The 12336-nt window shown below is 49.0% G+C and overlaps 1 protein-coding gene across 1 annotated transcript; it reads right to left on the reverse strand.

The window, feature by feature from the left end:
- Positions 1-305: 305 nt before the first annotated feature.
- KLHL35 (kelch like family member 35) lies at positions 306-10535 on the reverse strand. Its single transcript, XM_035343811.1, has 7 exons — positions 10289-10535; positions 7797-8687; positions 6123-6307; positions 5429-5547; positions 4778-4966; positions 4047-4235; positions 306-3253 (listed from the first exon to the last, which is right to left on the reverse strand). Exons 1-7 carry the CDS (start codon positions 10528-10530, stop codon positions 3065-3067), a joined length of 2004 nt encoding a protein of 667 aa, XP_035199702.1. The 5' UTR covers positions 10531-10535; the 3' UTR covers positions 306-3064.
- Between the last annotated feature and the right edge of the window lie 1801 nt (positions 10536-12336).

Raw genomic sequence — 12336 nt, forward strand, 5'->3', positions numbered from 1 at the left:
TGCAACGTATCACACATGTCAAAAGCACATGGGAAAGGTGACCAGAACATCTACTCTTTGGAGTTGCTTATTTCTACGGGATCAAGGTGTGAAGAATAGCAAAAGAATCCTAGAGGAATTAGGAAAATCAGGACAGATGGTGGAAAGAGAAGTTTTGAGGAGAGCAGCAGTTCCGTGGTGCAGCAATGTTGGAGTTTTCCTCACTCAGCTTTATTTGCCATTGGAATGAAACCACAAATTTCTGAACATTGCCCCTCCACTCCCACACCCCCCCCCCCCAAAACAAACAAACAAACAAAAAAAAACAACAACACCCAAACCACACCATCCAGCATGCCGAACCCTCTTTAGTGCAGATCTCTTGCCAGATAATTACAGAAAAAGCCCCACCCTCAGAGAAGGAAGATCCAGGTCCATAAGTTTAAGACCCAATATTAGGCCCCCAAAACAGGGCTACAAAACACAAGCATCACCACACATCAGCAAGGCTCCCTCAGGGGTGTTTCAGCCAGTTGTAAAAGTAGGGATGTTTACCCAAAAAGCTGCAACTGGAAAATTTGTTTTCCAAACAAGGCTATCACTCTGTCCAAATACATTTTTATGCTCCTTCCAAGAGTGGGCACAAAGATCTGCCAGCAGCCAAACAACCTACGGCTGTGTTTACAACCCTATAAAATAAACACATTGGGTAAGGTATGTATTTGGGGACCAACATGGGGACATGGGGACCAACCCTTCTTTAAGGTTGATTCCTCACGCTGCTCAGCATCCTCAGCCCTTGCTCAATAGAGCCCTTGCAAGCTCGGGGTGCAATCCTCTTCTTGAAACACCAGCAGTGGTTTCCAAAGTGCAACTCAAGAGGTGGCCAGTCTGTGGAGAACTATGCATGTCCTTGGCCAGATGAGCAATGGGGTGAAGTGGAGACACTGAGTCCCAATCCATACACTTTGAAGGGCCCCTGTACCAAAGCAGTGAATTGTTTAAGGCACAGGGAGCAGTGACAGAGGCAGAATTACTGTGGGGAGATGGGCTGAAATTTGTGGTCCTGAGGAAATCAGGCTATAGGAAGATAAAGTTCTCTCCGGCCCTGAAGTCTATCACCCCATGGGTTGATATGCTTGTGCTTTCTTCTGTGCTAATTTAACTAAATCAATGAAAGGTGCCAATTTCTAGTGAAATAACCATTCCCACTACAGGCCCATCTGTGGTTACATTTTGATTGCAAATAAAATTGCCTTTTTACCAGTCTGTACTTCCTTTTCTCTCCTCAGAGGAATAATCTATAAGAGCATTGATTCGCCTTTATGTTGCCTGGAGGACATATCCTGCTGTTCATGATCTGATAAAACATCTAACATATGTGCACAGGCCTTGAGGAGAATTTGAGGCTGAGAACAGATAAATAGTGTACCTTGATGAACAAAATGGCCACCATAGCCCTGAGACTTTTCAGAGGTGACAATGAGGAATGTAAGGTATATTTTGTGCAATGAAACACCCTTCTCTTCATTTGGACAATGGAAAAACACATATTTCCTAATGAAAAGAGGAGATGAGCATGCTCAGGTTCCAGCCAATTTGGGTTCTTCAGCAGGAACTTTTTTGCCGTGTTTTACAGGTGATCCTCATATCACCACAAAGAAGATGTGAATTTCTCAGAACTCACAGGAGACAAAGGTATTAAAGAGCACCAGATAAAATCCAGCCATAAAGGGGAACAAGGCAATAACAGGAGCTTTAAGATCATTAGAAGGCCCTGAAAAGAGGAGTATCTGGGCCAACAGCCATAGCAGTCTCCTCTGCTTCAGGAAGAAGTCATCACTGGGGTGAGGAAAGCAAGGTGCAGAGAGAACAGCAGCCAGCCAGCAGCCTGCTGTAGAGGGGTGCACCCTAAAATATACAAGTCATGGGAGTTTTTAAGAGATCCCACTCTATATTTGGCAGCACCTACATCCCTATTGGAACAACGCAGACACCTATGTGGACCTATCAGAAAATACCAGGTCCAGTTATGGACTGAAGACACCAAAAGTTACAGCTATTCTACCAAATTAAACGTGTACAGGATCATTTTTAGATGTGAGGCCTACTGGCCTGATGCTGCACAGTCTGTGCTGTTGAATGCTTGCCCCCCAAGCAGGCTGCACATTTAGGCTCTCAGGGGCCCTGTGTCCAATGTGTTAAATATTGAGTTTATTTTCCTACTTAAAATCACATTCAAGAGCCAAAAGGAGACAGATACAATTCTGTGGTTACCGTGCTTCAGAACTTCTTGCCTAATTCCTACACATTGGCCTACCTCTGGTCTCTGAAGAAACTCTTGGCTACACAATTGACTGGACAGTCCAACTATGCAACATGCATGAAGAGAGATAGCACTCTGTGCTTTCAGGAGATGAACCCTCATACACCACGTGCAGGTCAGAGTCAGAGCTCACCCTATTTAACCAGGCTTTTAGGGATTTATCAGAGATTTTCTTGGGGTATCAGCTCTCTACTGTAGTGCTGTAGAGGTATCAGCCCTACTGTAGTAGGACTGTTCATGGATGGCAGCAGCCATTTAGGCCAGCACCATGGTTTGACACAGGGCTCTAGAGAGCTGAATGCACAAATATCTGTTAGCTTTAGCTAAAGAATTGGATCCTGTAACTATAATTGTGACTGCAACAGCCTCAGGCATCAGAGAGCAGCAAATACATGTCCTTGCAGGACAGCAAGCCTCTGTTGGCAACATTACAGAAAACCATAATCTACACCCGTGGAAACCTAAAAAAAAGTCAAATCCAGTAGCTCCAGGGGCTGCAACGATACTTGAATCCTCCTGTGCAAGGTCTGCAATGCAGCTTTCACACAGCCCAGCACCCTTTCAGTTAGATCAACATCAAAATCACTGGCATCACCAGGCCTGGAAAAACAAAACAGTGCTCAGGGCCTGGCTGGGGCACATCTTCAGCAGCTTGTATTGCCCTTCCCACAGAGATCTGGGCTGTCTGTCCACACACTGGTGGCCGCTGTCTCAAGGGGAGGTTCTGGGTGCGAGAAGGATGCTGCCAAAGCCCCATGGTCATCTGTTCATGCGCTGCAGGATGGTCACACAGCCATGATAACTAGTGCAGCGCTGCAGCGGCGGCTGCTGCTCCACGCTGCCCGTTGCGGGGTCGAAAGTGAACGCTTTGTCTGTGCCTTCCCCATTCTCATCTCGGCCGCCCAGGATGTAAATCTTCCCTCCGCACACCGTCAGGCCACAGCTCTCCTGGAAAGCAGAAGGAAAGACTAAGAGTTGAGAAACAGCCCTCCAGCTTTGTGCATCATTGCTATGGGCTCAGCTGTCATCTGCTCTGAAGAAAGGATGATAAGCCTGTAGGATAAGTGGGGCCTGGCTCCTGCAGTCTTAGGATTTCAGGCATTTGAAATACCTTGAGCTGGTGATGGGAGCTTTGCTGTTTCTGGCAGCTCCCCAGACTCTCAAGGATGATGAAAGCCCAGAGAGTCACCCAACACATCCATGCCAGAGCCACTTGTACAGACACACCGACAGTGGCATTTTAACTCATATTGGAGTGAGCTGTCCCCCATCATTCCGTCCCACTCACTGTGCCATGGCTCACATCGCAGTGTGGCATTGGAGCACAAAAACACTAAACCAAGTGTGATGACACTAAACCAAGATGCACATCCACAGCTGGTGTATGTTCAGTCCACACATCAGGTTAGAGCCAACATAACCCCTCACCGTGCAACATGCAGCATGGAGAAAAGGTCCTCAACACCCACCTTTTCACCCCACTCTGAGGGCTTTAACAGCTAGTATGGACCCAGTCTCAGCAAGAAAATTCAGGATTTGTCTGGGAAATACATCTTTCAAGCAGTCACTGATGGTAACATATATTTGAGTTGCAACACAGAAGTCAATGGGTATGTTCCCATGCTCAATGTCAACCCTCCATTGTACTTTCTTTACCTTCAATCTCATAAAAGCACAGATGGGTACATTTATTCTAGAAAGAAGGAAGGCTCAGGGCTTCTTTCCTAAATCTTTTCCTTACCAGAGGCCCAGGGAGTGTGGCCACTTCTTGCCAGCTGTCTTCCCTTGGATCATAGCTGAAGATTTTACTGAGGAGTCCACCTACGACATAAATTATGTTGTCCAAGCAGACGGCACTGATGCACCTCTGGTAAAAAGGAGTGGGAGACAAAAGCGTCCATTTGTTCTCTTCTGGATCATAGCACTGGACCTGAGAGGAAAACACAGCTATGGGAACATGAATTTATCTCATGTCCCTGCTTGTATGAATCTGATATCCACTAGAAATAAAAGAAAATAGACCCAGAAACACAGATAGGAGCTTCAACACCCAGAGACCAGTGCAATGATCAAAGGGATTAGGGTTTCTAGCATTCCTTTTTCAACTGGCTGGGACCTCAGGCAGTGTCTCTGTGGGCCTATGTGTTCAACTCTCCCAGACAAATTACAAGCCCCCAGGGTGGCTGGTCCTGACCCAGCCTTGATTAAACATTCAGGGACTGAGCTGAGTGCCATTAAAACATTCAGCACAGCTCAGGTGCCAACATTCCCTCATGAACCATGTTTTTTTTTTAGGTCTCTGGCCATCCTTGATGCTCTTTGCAGACTTTTCTTTCAACCCTCTCTCTCAAAGCACAATGCCTGAAACCAGACCAAAGCTGAGCTGAAACCTCCAGTGCCTGAGCTTGCCAAGGGCTTATTTTGCACCTCGCCGCCCTGCTTCTACTTCACAGTCATCCTCACCAGCGATACCTTGTCGGTGTTAGCAGTGTCATCCACAGCACCACCCAGCACGTAGAGCTTGTTCAGGCAGGAGACCACAGCCGCCGAGCTCACAGCCTGAGGCAGCGGGGCCAAGGTTGACCAGCTGTTGGAGAAGGTGTCATAGCACTCCACGCTGGAGAGGCGGTAAAAACCATCAAAGCCTCCCACAGCGTAGATCTGCCACAAAAGGAGCAAAGCAAGCTGATTAGAAACTCCCGGAGTCACCTAATGGGCTACACTGTCTTGGTGTGCATGAGGACAGGCTAATGCTAGGCCAGAAGGACAGAGAGAGGTCTGGCTCTGGTAAAACCTCCTTGAATCCAGTGTCAGCACACAAGTTGACCAGTTTGAAACACCCCACCCTGCATGGTTTTCACCCAAAGACTCAACACAGCCATCTGCAAAAGTCTTCCACCATCCTGTGGTAGATCTTACTGCTATGGCCTCATTGCTGGCTACCTCAGGTGGCAATACAGCCAAAGACTAATGACACTTTAGTTGTGTCCTAGGTTTCTCTCATCAAAATCACCTCCAAATGAGCCAGAAGACAACCAAATACTGACAGTTTCTCATTATACTTGACACTGAGAGAAGCAGGGGACTGTGCTCCATAAGGGTTGTTCCCAAATTCAGGCCTACCTTGCCCTGAAGCGTTGCCATTTTGTGCCTCCATCGGCCTTTCTGCAAACAAGCGACCTTGATCCAGACGTTCAGCTGGGAGCTCAGCACCCAAACATCATTGCTGCTGATGTGTCCCCCTGAAAAACAGGAGTGGAAAGCTGGTGCAATCCCAAAGACAATCCCATCACCTCAATACACCACTGTATTGTATAGTTCCTCCATGGAAAAATCTAGGCCAGAATATGGCTGTTGAGTTATACTCATGTAAAGTCAGCTTCCCAAGGAAGATATCCCATGAACTTTAAGCCCCTTATTACACTACTCCATCCCTTCTACAGAACTCTTCTTATAGGCATTGTATTTTAAATGAAGGGCAGACAGGAGACCCTGATGTTTTAGGAAATCCTGACAGTACACACCAAAACCAGCTCATTCCACAGCTGGACACTTTGGACAGATGCCCAAGTTAGCAGGAAAAAAAAAAAAAAAAAAAAAAAAAAAAAGGTTTTTAATAGTGACATTCTCCCCCAGTAGCTGAAATCAGCTCCTTGGGACACCAAAATGCAAGCCACCTAAGAGTAAACTTCACTCAGAAGAAATGACTTTGCTCTGGAGTCAAAACATGAATGAGTCCCACCAAAGAAACATGGAGAGTGGCTGCCCCTCCTGCTTACTGTAAGCACAAGGAAGAATCCATCCCAGGGCATCTCACCTGATATGTATACATCGTTCTTCAGCGTGCAGGCAGCAAACTCTGACTTGGTGTAACCAGGCACGCTGGAGAGGGCCGTCCACTGCCTGCTCTTTGGGTGATAGAGGTCCGTGAAGGGCAGCTTCAGAAGGCCTTTCTTGTCGCAGCCCCCAATGATGATAATTACTTCTGCCAGCTCCATGAACCTAGAACATTAAAGACAAGGGTAAGTCCCCTATCCCATTTAGGACATTGGCAGACTCCTTTCCTTCATCAGCAACTGATTTTTCTAGGAAATTCAACCCCCCCCTGCACCTTCCCTCTTACAGGCATGCTCAAATCAAAGGCACCTCTCAGCTTGGGTGGAAAAGGGTAAAAACTGTGGCATTGCCCCCTGCCCCTCACCCCCTCCCTTTATTATATCCAAGCCTAATCCTCAACACACGGCCACAGACGTGCAAAGCCGTTCCTGGCAGCCGGCCCACCACACGCTCTCTGCCTGGAGAGAGAAGTATTTCCAGGAAATCTCAGTCTCTCCAGCCCCAATAGCAGCGAGCAGACGCGAGAGACAGCAGGGGAAGGAAAATCCTGCCAGCTGGTAGGTGGCAAGAGAGGGACAGCTCTGCAGGAGGGGAGGGAGAGGAGGGAGGAGGGTGGTAGGGGATTTGAAGGACTTGGTCCAATCCCCAGCCCTGCCATGGTTTGCACAGCTTGAGACAACTCACTTAAAGCCAAAGCTGTAAAAGGAGGTGAATTAAAATGTGGATGCTGGGGGTGGGAGTTATTCCCAGTGAATTTTAGCAGTCTGCGTCCTTGAGGAGGTCAGCACAGACTCTGCTATTGAGCGGTTCTTTAGCTAACAACCTGTTGCGTCATTCAGCACAAAGAGGCCACTTCAGGCCTCACACCAAACTGAAAGGGTTCAAACCAGTTCCTCCACCTGACAGAAACCCTAAATGCCGGGCTGGAGCTTCTGAAAGGCATTGGTGCAAATTGCATCCTTCTGCTCAGGCTGGTCCACTGAGCAACAAGAAAACAGCTGGGCTCGTTGGGCCAAAGGGCAGGAGGACACAAGAACTTGGTCCTGTGGTCATGGGTCTCTTCTAGAGAAGAGTGGCGAGGCTTGCAAACCACCTGGTTTGATACAGCAACCCACCCCAGAGCAGAGTTCTCCACAGGTGCTCTTACCAAGCACATACAGAGGGATCTCTGTGACCACAAAGAAGCAGCAAAGGCTTCAAAAATATCTGGCCAAAACTAGCAAAATCCATATGCCAAAGTGACAGAAAGTTGCAGATTTCCACACACACCCATACCCAGGAATTGTTTTTCCTTTTCATCTTCCACTTTACACTGCCAGCTGCCTAGGTCAGGAGTTCTTAATCTTCTTGTTGATCAATACATCAACAGCACAGAAGACTGAATCTGGGGGTACGTAGGTAGCCACCTGGACAGTATATTTTTTTTATTGTTTTCTTTTAGTTTAGTTTTTTTCCAGCAGACATTAACTCCTGACCCAGCAGCAATGCCTTTAAGCTAGGCACCATGCTGATGCCCAGGAGGCCAGAAGTAATCGGAAGGAAAAAATTAATAATAATAATAAATAAATAAATAATCAGAGAATCCCACCCCGCCAGCTTTAAGATCCATTAACTTAGGCCACGTAGGTCTAGGAAACACAGCTCTGCCTTTTACCTTCTGGGCCTTGATCTCAAGGAGCTGACCTCATTCCCAAGGATGTAGTACTTGCGGGCTTCGTGCAGTAGAGGAATGCACTCCTTTGAGTCCTGGATGAGTCCGTCCATCTCCACCTTCTCCAGGAAATAGGTGGGGTCAAGCAGTGGCAGTCGCACATGCTCTAGGAGGTCCTTCAAGGCTCCCTTCCTGGCAGGGACATCATGCCGTACCCAACGCATGACTGCTTCAAAGACCACTTCCTCCTTGGGGACCACCAGCTGCTCATCAGACAAGTACTCAACCAACTCCTTCACACCCATCTCTAGGAACTCTTCATGACACGACACCTCCACAAAACACTCCAGCATGAACCTCTTGCTCTTTTCGGTCAGGGAAGCAATAGAGAATGAGTCAGCAAACTTCATGATGCCCAAACAATTGCATGGGTGGAGCTGGCCTTCAAGGAAGGTGATACAAGCATCTCTGAGCTTGGAGATTTGCAGCAAGTCAGACAGTTCCAAGATGCCTTCAACGTTGTCTTCCTGAATGACGATGTTCCCCCCATACATGTAGTCAAGAAGGAGAGACATGGTAGAAGCAGAAATCTTCTGGATGTTAATGATATTCTGGTGGCCTTCCTTGAGACTGCCACCAAACATAGCCCGAAAATATGTGCTGTTGGCAGACAACGTAGCACGGTGACAAGGGAATTCTTGCCCATCGATTAATAGCACCACATCTGTGAAGATGCCGCTCTGCCGGTAGGAGTTTAGGGTCTGGAGGATTTGTTCAGCGTGGCAGGACCCGCTGCAGAGCTTCATGTGCAGCTTTTCTTTGCTCGGGTCACGTGTGGCGTTCTCCAGGCTGCTCGTCCTGTAACTGGACTCTTCCTTCATCATTCGATGCATCCTGATCAGGGAGCAGCAAAGGAGACAAGAGAACAGCATGCTCATTAAAGTATCTGCTCATGATGTCCAACACCACTGTGGTTTCTGCATCTTCCTCAGTGTCATGGGGAAGCGCAGATTCCAGCCAAAATCTAGTTGGACTACACCCCTTTACCCACATCCATAGCTCATCCTCAATAACCATTTCCTCCAAAGGACAACACAGCAGTGGGCACTGAGCTATTTCCAACCCAACACCAACCCAATAGAACAAATTCTCTGTTTTTAGATGTTATTTTTCTAAGGCAGTTACCTTACCCAACCTACGCTGCACTAACGGCTGGGACAGGGGAGGCTCAGGCTGGGTGTTAGGGACCCAGAGGTGGTGGGGCACTGGGACAGGCTGCCCGGGGACATGGTCACAGCACTGAGCTGCAGGAGCTCAAGGAGCGCTTGGTCAACACTCTCAGACATAGGGTCTGTTTTCTGAGTGGTGCTGTGTGGAGCCAGGAGTTGGACTCGATGTTCCTTGCCGGTCTCCTCCAACTTAGGATATTTTGTGTTTCTATGATTCGCCCTTTGAGATGGGTGCCAGCGAGGGCAGCCAGCAAAGCACTCTTTATTGTGGTTTCTATCACGGCCATGCAGGTTTTAGATTGGCTTTCTGATGCTCTGTAACAGCAAAAAGCACATTTGGGGGGCTCGGGCTCTGCTCATAAGTGCCTGAGCCCTTGAGCCAGGCTCTGGAGCATCTCACCATGTGCCTCTGGCAGGAGCACAGGTCCCCAGATGGGGTCACAAACTGGCAGGCATCAGCTGCTCTGTGGTGTACAGCCAGTCCTCGGCAGGACGGCAGGCAGCACACCCCTCGGGGAAGATTACCTTGAGCTTCTCATGAGCCAAAATCCCTGTGCTAACTCGAGCCCGCGATCTTTCTTCCGACATCTGCACCTCACCTGCACCTGAGTGGCCACGTGTAGGACAACCCAGCCTCATCCTGAGGACCCCGGCCCCACTATCCTGATAAAATGTCATCATATACCCCATGCCTGCAAAAACACACACAAAAACATCTCTACTCCTGCCCTGGGGTGTTGCAGAGCCCTGAAGAGCAGTGAAGCAGCGTGATGAACCCTACGTAAAAATCTAAGAAACCCTGGGGGAGACAGTGAGGGCTCCAAACATCCCAAGTGGCACAGATTGGTGCTCAGGGCTACGCACAGAAGCGAAATGCTGCTGGTTCAAAGTGATTTAGAGAAGTTACAACAAAGGCAGCTTTCTGGACAGCACAGCAAGCTCTGTGTTCTGCCGACACACGCAGCTCCAGCAAAGAAAGATAAATGCATCTATATCCCTGCTTCCCTCCCTGTTTTTAACTTTCCAAGCCCTTGGGATCACTCACAGCTTACAAAGCGATGTGTCCCCACCCCAGATTAATCCAGATTCCTTTCCCCAGCTCACAGCCCTTCTGTCTAACCACCATTCAAATCCAACTCCAAGGAGGGGCTGAGTTCCCCCGCTGCCCACGCGCACACCTCTCCGCATCGCTCTCTCTGTCCAAGCACAGCCCAGCAGTAAGCACCAGGTATTTTGGGGCAAGCTCCCCAGGAAGCCCAACATTACCTGGCCCACAGGTTGTGTCCTCCAGGTGGGACCTCACCAAGCCTCAGCTTCCCTCTCGGAGAGCTCCCATCCACGCCAGGGCTCGGCGCGGAGACGGGTCCCCTCCGCAAAGCGCGCTCAGCCCTTCTCCAGCAGTGCTGGGGGAAGCACAAAAGCCCTGCTTTTATCCTCGCTGCTGAAGAGGAGGGGGATAAATCTGCTTTTGTTTCTCCCGAATGACACGCCAGAGAGCTACAGGGCATTAGCCGTGCAGCTGTCAATAACAGCAAGCCAGGGAGGAGCCAAAACCCAGGGAAAGCCCACGGAGGCTCAGGGAAAATATATCACACCAGGGCAGCTTCAGAGGGCCCAGCCATCTGGAGAGCAAATTGGGGTCCAGGTGGAACGATTCATTTGGAGGAGACTCCAGCTCGCTGGAAACCACACTAAAGCTGATAAATAAAATACGGCTCTGCGAGCAAAAAAGGCGCCCGTAGCAGGAATGGACTGGGGCAGGGAGGAGCCGCAGTGCCCCTCGTTAATGTGGGATAATTAGGTCCGTAAGGACGATGAGGACAGAAGGGAAGGCTTGTCCCAGGGGCTTTCAGCACGCTCCCCCTCCACCTCAGTCCCAGTTGCTGGATTTGTAAATGCTCGCAGCAGGGAGCGAAGCAGCCCTGGGGAGGCCAATATTTGCACCGTGAAGTAACCAGCGCCCTGCAGGCTGCCTTCCCGCCCGTGCCCAGCACCACTTTGAACAACCCGCGTTATTTCACAGTAAACAGAAAGGAAATATTAATAACCACCACCCCCGGGATAACGTTGTTATCCCAGTAAAATCACCTTTCCCTGGAGCACCACCACCACGTGTGCTGGTTGGATCCTTTCCGCTCCTCTCCCTTTGCTGGGATGCAAGCTGGCATCCTGCTCGCTCCTGGCATTTGCATATGAATTAGCAGCAACCTGGAAAGGATCGTGGTTTCCCAGCCCGTGCCGTGGGATGGGAAGGTTGGGGAATTTTTGCTCGTAGGACCTTCCACCGTGATCGAGTTGTCTCTGCTGGGCCACATCCAGGCAGGGACGGAGCTAAAGGTGGTTGGGAGCTGGGTCACCAGGACACAGAGGCACTGACCCTGCCCTGTGGGGCACCAAAAATAGATCTGTTGGGGTTTGGAAACCCTTCAGTGAGGTTATAAAGCTGACAACATCGTGCAGCCGTACAGCATGGGGCTAGCACCCTGTAGCCTGGAAGTGCAGGGGCCGTGAGCTGAGTCCTGCTCCACTGTAAAGCCACTTCTTCACATTAAAAACACTCAACCTGTGGCACGTGGCCCACAGAAGCCATTAGGCACAAAGCTGTGAGCATTAAAAAGAAAATAAGAGTTTGTAGGACCAGGAACTTCATGAAAAGCTCCGTGTGAATGGGGAATGAAAGCTTCCTGCGGGAGCAGCAGAGCAACTGTGTCAGGAGGAGAAAGAAATAGGAAGGAGGAGGGATGTAGCTAAGCTAAGAAGAAAACAAGTAGAAAAGTGGGAAAGGCAAGTGGAAGAGTAGGAGATAATTCTGGATAAATCGGGTAATGGAGATCATGTTGAGATGTCTTGATGGAGGCAGTCACTAGGACCTGATCACGCTATGGTCTGTACCTCCCCATTGCACGCCCCAGGGATGAAATATAGTCCACCCAGGACAGCTGTCTGTGTGCTCCAGCCTGCCATGGAGAGAGTCAGGACACTCCCTTCCTACCTTCAGCCAGTTAGCAGAGGCGAAGGGCAGTCACCAGCATCCAGGAGAAGAGAGAAAGCAGGAGGGAGCCACGCAGGTGAGGGGGGTAGAGAAGTAAGTGAAGAGGAAAGGAGGAAGAGAGAGAGAGGAAGAAAAAGAAAGAAAAAAAATAGCTTAAGAGAAGAAAAAAAGAAAGAAAGGGAAATAAAAATGAAGGAAGAAAGAAGAAAGGAAAGAAGAAAGAAGAAGAAAGGAAAGAAGAGAAGAAAAGAAAGAAGAAGAGAAGAAAAGAAAGAAGAAGAGAAGAGAAGAGAAGAGAAGAGAAGAGAAGAGAAGAGAAGAG

This window comes from Oxyura jamaicensis, chromosome 1 (genome assembly GCF_011077185.1).
Source record: "Oxyura jamaicensis isolate SHBP4307 breed ruddy duck chromosome 1, BPBGC_Ojam_1.0, whole genome shotgun sequence".
In the NCBI taxonomy this organism is placed as follows: Eukaryota; Metazoa; Chordata; class Aves; order Anseriformes; family Anatidae; genus Oxyura; species Oxyura jamaicensis.

Coding starts and splice junctions, on each gene's coding strand:
- KLHL35 (XM_035343811.1), bottom strand. CDS start 10,530: ATGCCCTGTAGCTCTCTGGCGTGTCATTCGGGAGAAACAAAAGCAGAT. Junction 6,308..7,796: donor TTGAGATCAAGGCCCAGAAG/GTAAAAGGCAGA, acceptor TTAATGTTCTAG/GTTCATGGAGCTGGCAGAAG. Junction 4,236..4,777: donor ACACTGCTAACACCGACAAG/GTATCGCTGGTG, acceptor TTTTCCTCTCAG/GTCCAGTGCTATGATCCAGA.